General features: G+C 36.9%; 1 protein-coding gene across 1 annotated transcript in view; it reads right to left on the bottom strand.

The window, feature by feature from the left end:
• Window positions 1-18,582, bottom strand: part of METTL8 (methyltransferase like 8) — a 28,891-nt gene extending 10,309 nt beyond the window's left edge. Inside the window, exons 1-6 of the mRNA XM_014954345.1 lie at window positions 18,475-18,582; window positions 17,931-18,043; window positions 11,921-12,076; window positions 7,836-7,927; window positions 1,263-1,654; window positions 675-724 (exon numbers count right to left, since the gene is read on the bottom strand). Of these exons, the coding sequence (XP_014809831.1) occupies window positions 675-724; window positions 1,263-1,654; window positions 7,836-7,927; window positions 11,921-12,076; window positions 17,931-17,935 (695 nt within the window). The 5' untranslated portion in view covers window positions 17,936-18,043; window positions 18,475-18,582. The remainder of the gene's footprint in view (window positions 1-674; window positions 725-1,262; window positions 1,655-7,835; window positions 7,928-11,920; window positions 12,077-17,930; window positions 18,044-18,474) is intronic.
• Between the last annotated feature and the right edge of the window lie 148 nt (window positions 18,583-18,730).

Raw genomic sequence — 18,730 nt, forward strand, 5'->3', positions numbered from 1 at the left:
GCTGATGCTGGCAATCAGAATTCATTTACAGAATAACAAACTCTACTGCACTCAAGCTCTTGTAGGCATGAATAAAAAGAAATCTATTTCAACATCACAGCCTTTCCAATAAAACCTTTCTGCCAACATGGAAGGGAGGACATCCTGTTGGGACAGCTTTTTCTAAGACCGGAGTCTAAGTGCATTAAGATGTTTCAGGGAATTAAGTAATGCAATACAGGACTTGTGCTTTCCTTGACACTAGAACCTGAAGCAATATGACAAAGTGTACTGGACAAATTCAGAAATAATACAACTTCTTACCAGTAGATTACATGCCATTGCCTACTGCCTTTGATTTTGGCCTTTTGAAAAGATACCTGGTAGCTTTACGAAGACATTTAAGGCAAGATAATATTTCACCTGCCTGAAACTAACTACAAAAAATCAGTCTGAATGCACTTGAAGGCAAACCTTGTCAGCAAATACAGTCCCCCCAAAACTAGGTTTGACCAGTATGAGGAGTATCTTGTACTGCTGGTACCATTATCTGTGGTCTGCAAAGCAATCACAATTTCAGGGCTGTAAAACAATCCACTCAACACTTCCTGCAGCACTGATCTAGTACCAGCATTTGAAGAAAATTAAGAAGATAAGAACTGGACTTTCATAGTTGAAAATCCAGGGCTACATACCATAGAACTTTCAAAATAGGAAAGACGCTGTTTCCAGCACCACAACCAACCTAAAATCAGAAAAGAAACAAAAAGTTTAAATAAATGAGCAAATAAAACCTTGTATTTTTTTAATTTTCCTTTTGAATGAGTTAGCAGGAACCATTAGACTTTAAGGTATAAAGAGCTCATACCACAATTCTCAAATCACTTCTATGATCACATTTCTCCCCGGTGTCTTTCTAAAGTTCAGAGAATCCATCTCTCAAACTGCATAGGAAAATGTAGTATTCTTGTCCAATTTCACCATTTGGAAAGAATGTGTCAAGTACTTGCACTAAAGACAGGGCACCTTCCTTATGAAATTAGAAACCTGACTTCAAGTGAAAAAGGAATCTGACAATCTAGTCCTAAATTGTGATTCAGGTGAAACCTTAAAGGGAAAACAAAGCACAGATCCTAGGCTTCTCTGAATGTTTCTGCCATAAATGAACATAGTATGTCAAATTCTATATGTTTACTTTCTTGATACTTACAAGTGTCTTTATCAGACTTTTGAGCAATTAAGTGGAGTTGTATATGCTGGGTAGAACATTTGCAGTGCATTACCTCTAATATTCTGTAAGTGGCATCACTACCAGGGAAGGATTCTAGCTTGCCAAGTTCTTCTCCAGAGTTTTTACCCCGAGCATTGTCAGTGAGAGGTTTCACTTGGGTTTTATTATATTCATATCCTTGTACAGCAGTGGAACCACCTCCACAGTTTTTCTTCCAATACTTTTCTCCTGCCTCAAACATTTCATTTTTGTGTGAAAAACTGTTGGTAGTATTTATTTCTGTGTGTTCCAAAGATCTTTGTTCTGTTTTCAACTCTTCTCTCCTTTTTTCTGGAAGAATTTCTGGAAATTCCAGGAATAGCCAATTGCGATCCTTGAAAAAGTTATTTTTATGAGTCTTGTAAAATTCATTCCAATATTTACTGGCTTCTCTCTCGTATCTCTCTGAAATTAGAAAAAAACCCAAAAACTTGGTGAATATGAGCAACATAGAATTTGGTCCTCAAATTTACAGTTTAAAAATCCATAGTTCCCCAGATTTAAATAAAAACATATGGATTTGGGGTCTTACCTTAGTCTGTGCTCAAAATAACTCCCATGAAGGTTTAATTCAATTTTATGTCATTTATGATGGGTCAGACAGGCTTTCTGCATCATTCTTGGGGCTTTTTTTTGTTTTGTGGCTTTGGGTTTCTTTTAAAATGTAGTGACATAATAGAACAGCATCAGCAAAATATGGGATCGTAAGTTTCTTAGACAAGCTTTCATGTCTCAAATTATAAAAGCAATGCATCTTTTCAATTAAGTGTTCTTCATATTTTCCCTATTTAAGAAATACTAAATTGAAATTAATTTCATGATTTATGAAACTCTATGAACAATTGCAAATTTCTTGGTAGCTAGTCACCTGAAAAAAAAAAATCAATTACAAATCTCGTTCTGTGAACTGGAGTGATAAATGCTACTGCATAGCCAATAGTCAGTAATTCACTCTTACCCATTTAACAATGCAGTTTTGACAAAAAATAACAATACAGCCAGAAGCAACATACTGGCTTTCTTACTTTCAAAACGCTTCAGAGTCTTACAATAGACCTCTATGTTAACTTTTAATTCACGAAACATTCTAGCTGAATGTTAGAATGCCAAAGAATAGGACTGGAAGGGATTTCACCCAGTGAGGGAATTCATATCCCTTCTCCTCAGAAATTTGGGTGACTTGTTCTTAAAATACCCCCTTTCACATAGGTTTGACAACTTTCTTCAGTAATATATTACAGTCCTTCACCACCTGTACCACTAGAAACCTTTTGCACTACCTAACCTGAAATTTCCTTATTGCAATTTAAGTCCAGTAATTCTTGTCCCATTAACCAAGGAGATAAAGCAAAGATTACTCTCTTCTCTTTGCAACACCTGTTTACTTATTTGAAGTCTTTTACTATGTTTCCCAGAAACAATTTTTCTAGATTGTCTAAACCTCTTCCTTCTTTTTTCCACACAAGTAATGATTTTTAGACTTCTGATAATTTTCATTTTTCTTCTCTAGATTCTCTCCAATTGACTTGCTACTTTTTGGTGCTGTATTCTGGTAAATGCACTATCAAACCAGAGCAAAAGGAATATTTTACCAGGCATACATGCTGTAATCTTGTTTATAACTCCCAGATTGCCATTTTGCAACAGCATGACACTGCTGATTCAGCTACTGATTCACCACAACCCTCAGATCTTCTTCTGCAAAATGACTACCTAGCCAATTGTTCCAGAACCTAGTATTTTTTTTCAAGGAATTATTCCTAAGCAAAGTATTCAGCTTTTATTTTTAGCAAATTTATATCTTTCAGATCCTTTTTTCCACTGTTTGTCCAGATCTTTCTGAATCATAATCCTGTCCTTCACCATACTTGAAACAACTCTTCATTTAGTATCATCTTCAAGTCTCCCATTTCCTGGGGTCACTAATGAAAATACCAAGCAGAACTGGACACGGAACAAAATGCTTCTCTGCCCAGCACAGCCTTCTATTCTGAAAGGATCTCTCTAGGCATTCATTCACCCAAAAGCAGCTTCATTAGCTCTCACTTGCCTAACTTGCTTATGAAAATGTCAAGTAAAGCAACTCAGAAGGATAAATTTCAGGACGTCTGCTGTTTTTTCCTTATCCCCAGGGTTTGTAACCTTCTCCAAGAAGGAAATTAGCTTGATGTTACACGATTTATTATTGAAAAATATTTGTTGGCTACCTGACTAAGGATAAATTTCAGGATGTCTGCTGTTTTTTCCTTATCCCCAGGGTTTGTAACCTTCTCCAAGAAGGAAATTAGCTTGATGTTACACGATTTATTATTGAAAAATATTTGTTGGCTAGTATTCATCTCCTTTGTTCTTCCAAACCCCTGGCCTGCAAGCTCTCGATTATCTCTTCCAGTATTTTTCCAGGAATTGAAACGAATTATTTTTCTCTTCTCTTTTTCCACCTCCCTTTGTAAAAAAGTAAATACTCTCTTTTCTGCTTTCCCAGTCATCCATGTACTCTACACTCATACTCTACTACATGTACTTTGTAACCTGTTCTTTCTCAGTACAAGAACAAAATCTTTCCTCCTTCTCACTAGCACTAATTGTGCTAGCTGCTGGACTACAGCTAACCCTTTCAAAGAAAGGCTGATAAAAAGATAAAAGAATTATCAGCTTTTTCAATGTCTCTTTTGTTGATGATTTTCCCTTCTTTATCATCCCTCCTAAGTACCAAACCAAACCTTTTTCTTGTTTGCTTTTCCCCTCACTCCCAAAGCATTTACAGAACTGTTTCTTGTTACCCTTGACATCTCTTGCTAAGTGTACATCATATAATATGTTGCCTTTTCTATTTTGTCCGTACTCACAGTGATCCATTAATTCTTTTAATATAAATGCAGAGTAAGTGTATGGTGCATTTTTCCTACTATTCTCATTTAAATCTTAAACTAGTTCCTAAATCACTACATCTTTTTAGAGATAAACAAGGCTGAGAAATATCATTAGAGGCACAGACAGGCAGTGGGAAGTGGCAAGGAGGTGGCAGAATGCCTTGTCCTAGAAATCTGCATAATTTTTAAATTTTTTTAAATTTAACTTTTAATACATCCAATTGTATTATTAAAGGGCAAGACCCAGCTATGCAGAGTATTTGTACAGACTTGTTTTATAATGTACATGCAGAGTTGACTGAGGTCATATATACCAGATTTCAATAGTGTAAGTTGCACATTCATAGACTGCTCAACTTCACTATAAAAAAGAAACCTTCTACTCAAAAGGTTCTTAAATCATTGTCACCCTTTGTTATAGACCAAGTCTGCTCAAAATGAAACAACTCTTCATTTAGTATCATCTTCAAGTCTCCCATTTCCTGGGGTCACTAATGAAAATACCAAGCAGAACTGGACACGGAACAAAATGCTTCTCTGCCCAGCACAGCCTTCTATTCTGAAAGGATCTCTCTAGGCATTCATTCACCCAAAAGCAGCTTCATTAGCTCTCACTTGCCTAACTTGCTTATGAAAATGTCAAGTAAAGCAACTCAGAAGCCTGACTAAGGATAAATTTCAGGATGTCTGCTGTTTTTTCCTTATCCCCAGGGTTTGTAACCTTCTCCAAGAAGGAAATTAGCTTGATGTTACACGATTTATTATTGAAAAATATTTGTTGGCTAGTATTCATCTCCTTTGTTCTTCCAAACCCCTGGCCTGCAAGCTCTCGATTATCTCTTCCAGTATTTTTCCAGGAATTGAAACGAATTATTTTTCTCTTCTCTTTTTCCACCTCCCTTTGTAAAAAAGTAAATACTCTCTTTTCTGCTTTCCCAGTCATCCATGTACTCTACACTCATACTCTACTACATGTACTTTGTAACCTGTTCTTTCTCAGTACAAGAACAAAATCTTTCCTCCTTCTCACTAGCACTAATTGTGCTAGCTGCTGGACTACAGCTAACCCTTTCAAAGAAAGGCTGATAAAAAGATAAAAGAATTATCAGCTTTTTCAATGTCTCTTTTGTTGATGATTTTCCCTTCTTTATCATCCCTCCTAAGTACCAAACCAAACCTTTTTCTTGTTTGCTTTTCCCCTCACTCCCAAAGCATTTACAGAACTGTTTCTTGTTACCCTTGACATCTCTTGCTAAGTGTACATCATATAATATGTTGCCTTTTCTATTTTGTCCGTACTCACAGTGATCCATTAATTCTTTTAATATAAATGCAGAGTAAGTGTATGGTGCATTTTTCCTACTATTCTCATTTAAATCTTAAACTAGTTCCTAAATCACTACATCTTTTTAGAGATAAACAAGGCTGAGAAATATCATTAGAGGCACAGACAGGCAGTGGGAAGTGGCAAGGAGGTGGCAGAATGCCTTGTCCTAGAAATCTGCATAATTTTTAAATTTTTTTAAATTTAACTTTTAATACATCCAATTGTATTATTAAAGGGCAAGACCCAGCTATGCAGAGTATTTGTACAGACTTGTTTTATAATGTACATGCAGAGTTGACTGAGGTCATATATACCAGATTTCAATAGTGTAAGTTGCACATTCATAGACTGCTCAACTTCACTATAAAAAAGAAACCTTCTACTCAAAAGGTTCTTAAATCATTGTCACCCTTTGTTATAGACCAAGTCTGCTCAAAACCCTTGTACTTATATTCCCACCAAGTTTTCTAGATTTCAGAACTAAGGGAAAGCAATGGCTAAAGCCCAGCTTTCAAATCGAATTAGTATGGTAATGTAGTACGGTAATATAGTAAGGTTTGAGTCAAAGAACACTTTACTTTCCATTCTTTCACTGGTGACTCCTTTGATTTTTCCAGGAGTTATAACCACTCTGTAATAACCACACATGCATTACTATAAATTTTTTGTTTCACTTTGTATATTTAAGTAGCCTGACTACTAAATCTTCCAAAGCATGTAAAAATGACAAAACTAATAAACATATAACCTTTTGAGACAAAAAAATCCCTTACATAGCCAGATGATTTTTCTCCCTTTAACAGAATCTTTCATACACTAGCAGGCATGCCTAGGAAGAAACTGGACATGCTAATAAGTAAATCAAATTCCTAAAGGTAGTATCATTAGTTCATTCAGTTTAACTTCTCTTGTTTTAACAAGGCTCACCAGAACTATTCCATTATAGTGATATAACAGTATTGTTGAAATCTGTCTTGTCTTTTTCCCCTTAGTGTAGTTTCCAAGGCCCCAAAATAACCTGCTCTTTAGCTTCAGTCTAGTTCATTGTTTACACAAATAGGCCAAAATGTACTTCCACTTGCAAAATGAAGCTGAAGCTTTCTGAAGGAACACTATCAGCAATGCTCACCTATTCAAGTTCTGAACAGAGGGGCGTTCATAGGAAATGCCCTTGGATTCTTGTATTTCTTGGCCATAGACAAATGCTTGATTATTCCATTTATCACCAGCACAAATTAAGTTCTAATTGATCGTAGATGAAGAATGAAAGGTTCCATGAGACACATGGTTACACAGCTTACTTTCAATTATGAGCTCTTTCTCAGCTTTGTATACAAACCAAATGAAATATGTCATTTTTGGAAAACAAACATGGTATTCCTGTATTTAGATAAAGAATGCAAGAGGTAACAGAAAAGGGCAGGATGACAATCCCAGATCATTCAAAGTGATGAAGGGCACACAATCCAAGACATGTTCACAGGCAATTCAGGTAACTCTAACACATGTTACATTAATGAAACTGAGCACAGCATCATAATGACACTATCTAATTTGACAGGTTCAAGACACACTAAGTAAACTGAGGTCCAGGACATCCAAGCAATTGCTTTCGGAACAAATTAAGAATGCAGTCTTCTATGGTACTATCAAGTTGATACTCCAGCTTTGGCATGCACCCTAGAGTTTAGTCTAGGATTTAATTTACCAGTTTGAACCTAGAGCTATCATTCTTCAGAAACGCTGGATACATTAAGGTTCCCTTCTGAAAACAGGCATGAAATTCCTTAATCATTTACAGAGTAGACTCTGCATGATGTACTGGAACACTTTCCACACAAAGTGAACACGCTGCTTCCTGAAGCACTCCCAGCTCAGCCTAGTCAAGGCAGCAAGCTCAGACCAGCTGGGACCAGTGCAACTTTCACAGCACTTAACTGAAATATGGTGCAATGTACAAACACTAGCTCTTTAAACAGTCCACAAATCATCAAAAAGCATTTGAATATTGTACATGGGAAAACTGTCATCCTCAGCACCCTAGCTGGCTGCAAATTCATTCCCTTTGATGAAGTAACAGTCCTGTGTAGTAGTTTTATTACGAACTGCAAAAGGAGCCAGAACTTGCAACTGTCTCATACTCACATACTTGTCTTACATAGAGCCTGTTAACCCCCCAAAATGCAAAATTGCTCAAATACGTAACTGAATTGCTAGAAAAACACACTTTGAGATAATCATGTGAGGCAACGAAGGAAAAAAACCCAACAAATTTAGACAACAGAATGTAGAAATAAAAAGAGTGATCCTAGATTTTAAAGCATCTTTAAATGCTTTAATAAATAGTATTAAAATAGGAAATTTTAAGCCATTATGATTTTGTTACCTTGGTCTTCCCTTTGGACTTTCACACGTGAGTTCTCTGCTGCTCTTTCCTTGGCATTCTCCTCTTCTTCCTGTGACCACTGCATGTGGTCCCTGCAAAAAGCAGTTGAAGAACCAGTCTTTAAATAGGTTTTTACATAATCTTTTTTTTTTCCCAGGGTAAAGAGTCACAAATTAGCTACACTGTCTCAAATACTTTTTCATTTTGAATGCAACCAAATGACCACAAGGGGACTGACAGTTAAAAACTAAGTTTCAGCATATGATAGATAAAAATTAGTTACTGGTTAGGTAAAATTCAAGTCATTATGAAAAAATCTTTCAATTACAAAGAGGATGAAATAGTATGCATTTTTTTCTTAATAGTAAGATTAACATATATCTTTTAAATTGAGTGCATTTATAGGAATGTATTTTGAGTGTTGCATCAGAATTGTGTTTAGCTGGTTATAACAATAGGCCTGCCAACAAACACCCTGATGCAAGAAACTTCTCACATTACTAATGTTTATGATAAAGAACAAAGGTCATTTAGCAAAGGAATCAGCTGTTCCTGAAACAGGGAGCATAATCCACCTATTCAAGTGGAACAAGTGGAATTGATTAACAGGATCTTACTTACTTGGGGAACAGAGATAGGAAACATTTAGAAAAAAAGAACGAGACATTCCTAAGAAAAGACAAACAGTACTGCAATGGTTACAGAGTTTCTGCTATCTGTCTTTGTGTAAAGAGGTTCACTAAATGTTATATTAATCCGTTAAATGGTCACAGAAAAAAGCCAAGACCTGACCCTGATGACTAAACTGCCTTCCCTGCAGATTCTGTGTTTGGATCAGGCCACAATGGGGAGTGCCCAAAAACGTGCTGATCGCAGCTTTTAAAAGCAAATCAGCTGTCTCTCCAAACTGTTCAGTCTGAACAGTTTTAGAAATCAGATTAAATTAGATAATATAATTCAAGTAATCTATTAGATCCTAATCCTACTGAAATCAATTACCTGAAAGTCTATGACTAAAATTCCATTGGTTACTATGGGAAAAGGAACAAGGTGCCAACTTGAAAAGAGTTGATTGTCTCTTAAAGCTAACGAGCATCTTCCTGTTCCATGCTTGGTGACATATAGGTAATTTAATTCTTAGACCTTCACTGTTCCTCTTTTGTTAATTGTGGGAGACTAATTGGTATGTATTTGTCTGCTTGCCTCAGACTTGATTTCCGCATCTCTACTGAAATATTTCTCATTATTGTCCTCAGCAGGTTGCCTCTCCCCTTCCTGTATTTGTTCATATACCAAATGTTCCTGTGCAGTGTCAAGGCTCTGACAGACGTGCCCTGGTAGAATAAAACTGAATGACCAAAGAATTACTAGGCAGCCATCCTCTTGGAAAGACTTGCTTCCCTCACTGCTGTCACCACTTTTGACCTTGCCTATTCTAGCAAGCTGAAAACCAGGAGTATTCAGATGGCAATAACATACAGTCAGCAATTCTGACAGACGACTTGCTGGAGTATAGCTTTAGCTGATCAATTTTAATCCATCATCGTGTAGACCTCTTAAGGGCTCTACACGCAATACTATAGGTTCCTGAAGTCGTGCATCTTCATCAACAACTTTTTTGCTTTTTGTCTCTCCTTGGAAATTCATAAAGCTGAAGTAAGATCTTTTGGCTCTTTCCTAGAAATCTCTATGTGGAAGACCCCAAACAAAAAGGCTGCAGCAGCACTTCCTCACCAAAATCTGCAAAAGAGGAGACATAACATAGTTCTTCTGCAAACTATTTACATAGTTGGGATGCTTCAAATGAGGTGGCTCCTTCAGCAATACCAGCTGGCAGGAACACAGAATACAGAAGAATTCTAAGCACAGAAGTATTTAAATATGGAAGTGTTTTAAGCTTAATGCTGGCATCAGCAAAGCAAGCTATCCATTTTAACCACACCAGGACCTGTTAACATGAGTGGGCCTGATACGAGATCAAGCAATGCTACTTTCAGTTCAGCTTATTCAACTTAGGCCTTTTCCATTAACTTGTTTGCTAACATAGGGTTAAATTATCTCTGAAAACTAACATGTAAAAACTATGCCAATTACTAACCCGAATAGAAGCAGACATTTTTTGCTCCAATGTTTAGCATTATTTATTACTTCTCTCTCAAAATGCCAGAAAAGCACCACAGCAAATGTCTAAAGCATTAATTCCCAAACTTAATTCACTTAGTATTCCTAGCAGCAATGGTAGCGGCTCTTGGCTCCCTGCCAATTCACACACAGGCAAAAAGAAGGATGCCACTTTATGAAGTACCAAAGATGATGACTGGAAAAAAAAAGGACATAACTCCTCAAATATCAATGCTAGGGAAGATGTATCTCTTATGCTCACCCTGCATGATCTGTTTAGCCCTGACAGTACTCATCCTGATCCCCCTTTTCTCCCTACTGATAACTCAACTGGTTCAGATAGCTTCAGATTCAAGGACCTCCCCCCACTTCATGGCCAGGTGCTTGATTTATCAAGACCTTTGCAACTTCCCTGCAGCCTCTGCCCCAACTCAGTTTCACCTGTTTCCCCTTGTGAGCTATGTGGATTCATCTTCAAATCCACTTTCTGAACCACCCTCTTCCTTTCAATCCCATCTTCACAATCCATCCCAAACACCTGCATCACAGTTTGATAACTCTGTATTAGACTGTCACCAAATGCTAGCAAGAAAAATGGAAGCTACACATTATCAGTTATTTGGAAGAAAATTTAAAAAATGAAACAAAACTGAGTTTCATCGAGGTACACTATCCTAGAAAAAGGGCAGCATTTTTCTTAAAATCTTTTCCTACTTAGACTATATAGCCTACATTTGAATCAGTAAAGGATTTTTCCACCAAGCAGGAGGTCCTGAGTCTGGAAGATGTTTAGAAATACACCACATATAGATTTATTAAACATGGAGATAAATTTTACACTCTTTTAAGACAATAACCAGCCAGCTTCCAGCTTCCTTCACCACGGTATAGGTAACTCCGGATTTGGCCTTAAGGTGGTATGTGTTGGGGACCATGGCTTGGGGACATCTAGTTTAGAAAACAGTAATAGGCGACAGATGTATTTGCATATCTTACCTCATGAGTTAAGCCCAAATTTAGAGACTAAAAAGGGTAATGAAGATATTAGTTTATTAACTAGAAGACAATCTTCTGTGTTATATTCTTAAGATCTTTTTACTCATCAGAATTTTATTAGAGAAACTTTTGAAATAATTTAGATCAAAAAGTTAAATGGACCAATTAACAAATAAAAAGGACTACTAAAAAGAATAATAACTTAAAAAAAACCCAGTAGGTTGGAAACTTCATTTAAGAACAAAAGCTTGCACTTCTGACAATTGCCCGCAGGGAACACCTCTGAAGAGGGTGTAAAAACTGCAGATAACTTCAGGCTTAAGCCCTGAAATTTGTCATCTGTTTCTTTTACGTTATGTTACCCATTGGTTACCATTAGCCACATCCCGTTGCTTTTCTAATTTTTCTAAATCCTTGCTCTCAAAACTCTTACTCTTGTTAACATTTACATGTTAATGTTTTCTCTGCTATTATATCACTTATTTATGTTAAGATTGAATTTTCCTCTTTTTGGCAATTGTGCACTGTATGGAAATCTCTGCTGTAACATCTTCAGTACATCTTTAGAAGAATACAAGTAATTTACATGTTCCTTTTGGAATGGTGACAATTTTAGAATACAGTGCTAATCCAGTATGCAACATTATTTTACCTAACTAGTAACTTTCTGCCATTATAACATGGACTATTTATCCTCTGCACTTTCTGTCTCCTAAATCATTATTGATCTATAACAATATTTTGCCTTTCATTCCATGACTAGCTACTTGCTCAGCAGCTTTTTATGCAAGTCACTGAGAACTTGCAATGGTCAGGTTGCTCGTGACAGTCTCGAGTTCTCTCCAGCACTACCTGTCAACATCTATGCTGGCAGTCCATTGTTATATACACCACTATGCTCCCCATTATTCACCATAGTAATTAATATACAAAAATCCATTAAAATCAGCCTTGAAGAAACATCTCACCACATGTTATGTTCAAAAACCTTAGAGGGATCAGTTAAAATCCGTGATCCAAGTGGAACAGCTGGTCGTCTACTACTTTGGTGCCTCTCATGCATCTTGCTTTTCCTCAGACATAAAGCAGAAAGCCTTGTAATGAAATTCATTTTGTTCAGAGACCTGAAAACACAATTAACTCAAATTACAGTTTTGCCGTAACTCAGTTATTTATGTCACTTACATGAGAAACTGGTCAAATAATCAAGCACCAATATCAACTTTAGTAATAATCTGTTACTATCATATCAATTGAAATGCTTTTTAGAAAATAACAACATCCCTTCAGTGTGTTGAAAGCCCAAATAATCCCAAAGTAGGCTACTGGAATGAAACAAAATGAAAGACAAATTATTTGGTTTCATTTCAAAGTCCTATCAGGTGGGGGGCAGGGGGAAAGAAATACAGAGTAAGACAATAAACCAAATTTGACATACCTTTAAGAAGACAAGCAAGAAGTGATCAGTAAAGAAACCACTTGTTCTAGTGGGTACGTACTGTCATTGAGACTGACATTTTTCACCCCACTCACTAGTTAACCGTCTTCAAAAAAATTTCATTCTAGAACTGTCACTGTGGTTTTATACTTTTAGATAGGAAATGAGAGATCTTATTTTTGTTTAAGTGTAAACATTATGCACCAGAAAGCCTTCCAAAATCTCTGCCATATATTCTCCTGATCCCTGCTTAATGCCCTCTTTGAAATGAATGGTTTTAAATGTTAAACTGCTGTTAATGTAAATTATAAAGTGCTTGAGTTTTTTCTATTACATGTATAATTCTCTCTTATATTGCTATATTTTACTTTACTTGGAATCTCTTCATACAGTATTAATAATGAAACATAACAAGTGTATGTAGCTAGTACCAGCATTTTGTCTTGTTGGGTTTGGGGCTTTTTTTCCATCTTCTTGTTAATGCAGGCTTTCTAGGAGATGAGTAAAATGAAATACCCCTCCTACTACTTTTACCCTGATGTGTCTTTGTTCTTTTTTCCTTCAAGTGCTCTGCATATGACTTTAAAAACTATTCTTAGTCCTATTTTTTTCCTGTCTTTTTTTTTTTTTTTGAGAGCTGCTTCTGTATAAATCACACATACAAATTTAATGCACTGGAAATACAAAATGTAGTTACAAAAGAACAGGCACAGTTTAAATACAGACATCATTAGAAAACATTCTGTGCAAAATGGTTACAAAATGAAGATTTTTATCTTGAGGAAAATAGTACTATTTGATCACAAGTCTTGTACCGTGAATAAAAAAAGATTAATTTGTACACATCAATACAAAGCCTGGCAAAGGAATCACTTCAATTAAAAGAACAATCCCTCATTTAAGGTGTACTTTTGAATGAGTCATACTTTAAAAAGGGCATTGTTTATTCAGTTTAAGCCTACACAAAAAAAAAAAAAAAGGAGAAAAGTTTAAAATTTCTTTTTATTTGTCAAAGATTAAATAAAATGGGGTTTGCCTCTTGGCTGTCAATGCCAAATAAAAGCACTGATAAATTTTGGCTGCTGGGACTGCAGTGTTACTACGACGTGGGGCACCACCATAAAGTGAAAAGGTAACAAAAAATTAAAACTTCTTCTAATGATCACGAGTTTATTACAGATTTTTTTTTTAAACTGTGGCTCCGCAACTAAAACAATTTCAGTTTACACGTTAATTACTACAAACTGGTCATGCCTTGGTTTTGGAAATATGTATGCATTTTTCATAACACAATGCATAATTTTTAACATATATGGAATATTATGAAATACTAATTGTGAGACACAAAAATTAACACACCGTGAGAATTTCTGCAAAATGTGTAAATTACATAAAGGCAATACTCTTGAAAACAAAAACAAATAAAAAATCCCTCAAAACCCCAAACCCCGGTCTGATCTAAAATATTAATAATAATTATTATTATTACTACTACTATTATTATTAAATTACAGAACTGCCTGGATAAAGATTCCATGATTACATTGCAAACTGTTTACAAGTCCTCTTCCTCCTTCAATCATTCAAAAAGACCTGAGATAGTATCTTGCATTTCCTGTGCCAGCATTGATATTCAACATAAAATACAATGATTCAGCTGCTAGGCTAGTCACATATTTTTTCTTGGTTTTCTAAATATCTCAGTAAGAATATGAAAAGATGCACAGATGGGAATTATAGTCAGATGACTAAGATGATCTTGCCTCAGTAAAATCCAGAGATGCAGCTCTTTTTATGAGAATGTGATCCTTTGAGCGATAATTGCACAATTTCAGCTGATAAATTTTGAAACATCAAGAAAATGCAAGGAGAGTGGGGTAGGTTGGGGATTTAAGTTTACTGTTGCATCCAGTGTTAAATGTGCAGCAATTCCTTGGAGACGTGCATGTATATCCCTGAGAGCTCCATAGATCATGAGATTAATGGGCAATCTGGCAACTAAAAGTTCAAAAAGCATCTAAATGACTTGGAAGCCTAAATTACATTTTCAGAAGCCAGTCAGTGCTCAATTGTTTCTCTAATTGGTTTTGTTAATGAAACAGGCAAACAATCTTTCTCTTTGTCAGATAAGATATAAATATATATATACACCCTGAAGCCAGGACAGCAAGAAGTATCTGAAAGAATTAGGAGTTGAGAGCCACGGTCAGGAAGGCTTTAAGTTTGATTATTAATTAAAGCAATTCAATCTTCATCTTTAAGGATAATATAATGAATTTCTTTAAAAATGCCTATATTTTGAGGCAGCACAACTATTTTTCAGAAAAAAAACTTTAAAGAAACAATGTACTTGGTAACCACACTGAAAAGCAATATGGAAGACTCTCCCAACAGAGCACTACCTTGTAGCCTTTAGAATTTAGTCATTGTTACAAATACGGATCAGGTCCTCAGTTTAGTTGAGAAACTTTAAGAAAACAGCATTAATATTTCTCCCTCCCCAAACAATCTAACACAGTATCTTTAGTACAGCTTTCAGGAGGTGGACACACAGAAGGTACACATATCAAGTGCCAGCTAGACCTGAAATAATACATTTCTAATTGATGTTGGCATTAAAACCTCTGAGCAGTCACATCCACAGAGGAAAAACTAAAGATATAGGAAAAAGAACTGTTCTAATCTCGTTTTTTACATAGGGAATTACACACCAAAACATATGCAATCCACTTCACTGATGAGTAAAATCCTTGAGAAGTACCAGTCCCACAACAGAGCTGAAATAACCTGTCGTTTTTGTCTGAGAACCTAGTTCATTGAACTTACTTGATGAAAACAGTTTGACATTTAACTGACCTCCAACTCTAAAGCTAACAACTTCTTCCATCTCCAATCACTAAGCCTACTTGTAGAGTCTCTGTTATAAAGAAATAAAATAATAGGAAGGAAAAAAAAAAAAGGAAGAGTATGCACATCTCATTTTACATTTCTAGACAGAAGAGTACCCTGGAAACAATGACCTCCATACAATTACTTCTACTTGTCACCTGGGGGCTTATGTATACATTCGACAATTAATCCCCAATGCTCTCCTGTAAAGCGTAGCTGACCTGTTTTATCATCCTCAAATGCTATCAAAACTCAGAACACCTTATACAAACAGATGCAAATGGCAATCATAGACACAAAGTGAAAAATTCTTCAAGATAATGGTAACACAGGAAGTATAACTATGAATTACTGGCAGTTATTTTTAAAATACATAAGTATTAATATTTATAAATATTTCAAATCGGGGAGGTAAGGAAGGGGCTTTACTCTCAACCAGACTCATTCATTAAGTGAATGTTTAATGCTATTATTTTCTACCAAGTGACTAAACATGCCCTCTTGGGGCTTCATAATTAGTCTTTTATTATATATTTCAAAAGAATTGTGCACATTTGAAAGAACAGAATATTTCACAACTTTTCAGACTCAGCAGATCTAAAACTCTCAACTGTTTTTTTTTTTTCTCATGTATCATCATCACCAGGAATGATGCAGACCTCCCTTTGGGCACACAGAAGCTTCAGTAAAACCACTGCAGAGCACTGACTTATCAAGGGGAAAAATAAATAAAAACAAGAAAATTATTTTTATTTATTCTGACTCCTGTAGAGACAAAGCAGTTAAGACTGGTTAAAAAGCAACAGGAGACAGAAACAAACAAACCCCACCAGATATGATTTTAAACACAGGTACAGAAATGTTGAGTAAGAAGAGCCTGTTCTTACACCACCCTCTAGGTAGCCTGTTAAAAAAGAGTTGAGCAAAGAGGAAATGGTTTATACAATGGTAGAGGGAGGGAGAGAGAGAAGGATGGAGATAAAACTACTCATTTACGGAAAACATTTACTTGAATCACCATACATTCAGGAGATAAGCAACAGAACTTGAAGGTACGTTATTTGGGATAAAATAATGTATGTAGGTACTATATAATAACTTCTAAAAGTAAGAAAGCAGACAAACAACTATTAGGGGCAAGCAGAGACCTAAAAATCCTTGAGAGTTAAAAAAAAAAATTATTATTTAATTTCCTAACTTTTTGTTTCTCAGCCACTGTTCTCCATCTTGATACTCCTGTTGGAATTATTCTGCTATATAAGTAATTTTTGCAGTATCTTATAAAACTACAGATTTTATAATTTTATTTTTATTCTTTTATTTTTAAGAAGCTTCCATACCATTCCTGGAAAACAGGGAAAGCATTCTTCAATTGAGACTATGAACGGCAACATTAATTCTTGTTGGCGTATGCATCTATTGATCTCAGAAGACAATGGAAGCAAAGCTTTCTCCTCAGTACTGAAGGAATCAACTATACTAGTTAATACGTTTTTAAGCTAATGAAGACAGTTTGAAGAATGCAACTAAAAATAAAACATTTTCATTGTTAATTGTTCTACTGTTCCATGTTTGTAACAATTACTAAAGGCACACTCAGAAATAGTGTAATTATAAATATTATTGACTAAAATAATTTGGATAATAGAAATGAAGAAGATACCAGTCAGTACAAATTTCTTAAATACTGCATAACGTAAAGAGGCAAATTCAAAAATCATTCTTTAGGCTACAATCCTGTAAATATCTGTACAGTTGTTTAACTTTACAGAAAAGTTGTCTTTACACATATCAATGAGTGTTTGTAGGATATGGGATTTAAATATGTAAGCATTCTGTGCAATCCTCTACTTTTTTCCTCTTTTTCACTTTTTCCATGAGGTAATTCACGTATTTTCCTGTTATTTATACAGCATAATACAACACAAAACTGAATTACCAAATTAATCTATTCACAAGTTTAACATTAAGAGGAAGCCATCAATGGTAAACATAGTTGGGAAGTAAGGCTTCCTAGTTAACCTGTGCACCCTCTGCTGGCCGTGGCTTACATAGGAAGAAGGGGAAAAAAAGCAAAAAAAAAAAAAGCTGTGTTGACTTTATGTATACATATATGAACATATATCTAAGTCTATCTTAGATATCTATCTTAGAACATCATCTAAGTATATCTTTCAATCACTTAAATTGCTTTTCAACCCTATTTTCTGCAAAATACTGAAGATGTAACCGTATTGCCTAACAAAAGGTGATTTGTCTCAAACTGTGGTTTTCTTTTATTAAAGATGCTGAGAACAAAGATAGAACAACATGAATTTTACTGCTGTCTATAATTTACATTGAAGAGCCTCGTTTATTTATACCCCTGCAAGACTCTGGATGTCCACGTGGACTTTGCTTAGGTGGAACCTGCCCTGTCAGCTCCAAGACCCTAGATCCACCGGCCAGGACCCAGAGCACAAGCCTGCTCTTCGGAGGCGCCACTGCAACCACCCCGTTTGTGTGTTCAGCTCACTTCATCCATAACTGCAAAGCACTAGAAAAATCACAGGAATCTGTCTTTTGTTACGCTATCAGCGAAGATCAAAGGTTTTACTCAGAGATGCTAAAGAGCAGACGGGGAAACAAATGGTCATCAACTTCCACATTACCCCATTTGGGTGCCTGGCCTCTGGCAAGGAAGGGAAACGAGTTTTTTCACGGGCTTCAGTCGCTCTGCTGGCAAGTAGCTGTTGACGGCAGCGACTGCTTTTGGGACGTAGCTCTAAAAATATAAAAACGAAGTGTCACACATCTCAAGAAGTTGCCGTTGACCCTGGAGTTGTTTTAAACAAACCCTTTAAAACCCGCCACCCCCCGAGCCCTGGCAGCCTCCATCCCCCACAGCGGCACCGCGCACCCTCCCCGGTGGTGGCTGGGGGCCACTCGCAGGTGCCCGCCCGCGAGGAACCCCCCGCTCTCCGCCGTGAAGAGAAAGGAGATGGAAGTTCCCACTTTCCCTTATCGCTAACAAAACTTCCCTGCTTTTATTTTTTAAAAAATAACGACTAAAATGCTTCCATTTACACGCCGAAGCGCACTGCGTTTACTTCAGTCCCTTCGGGCAGCGGAGCCCGGCCTGAGGCAGGGGTTCCCGCTGCGTGGGCGGCTCGGCCGGGCACCGGTAGGCAACCACCGCCGGCGGCTCTCACCGACCTCTGCGCAGCGACCGACCCTCCTCCTGCCCCGCGGTCCTCCCTGCGGCGTTCCACCACACGACGGGAGAGCCGCCCTGCTCCCCGCCGCCCGCCTCAGCGCGGCCCGCCCCCGGCGCCTGAGGGAGAGGGCGGGCTGCCGCGGGGCATGACGGGAGGTGTAGTCCGGGCCCGCCGCGGCGTTCCGCCCGCGAAAACTACAGTCCCCGGCGGGCAGCGGGGGGAGGCGGTGGCGGGGTCGTTGTCGCCTGGCGTTT

This window comes from Calidris pugnax, unplaced genomic scaffold, assembly GCF_001431845.1.
Source record: "Calidris pugnax isolate Ruff unplaced genomic scaffold, ASM143184v1 scaffold103, whole genome shotgun sequence".
NCBI lineage: Eukaryota > Metazoa > Chordata > Aves > Charadriiformes > Scolopacidae > Calidris > Calidris pugnax.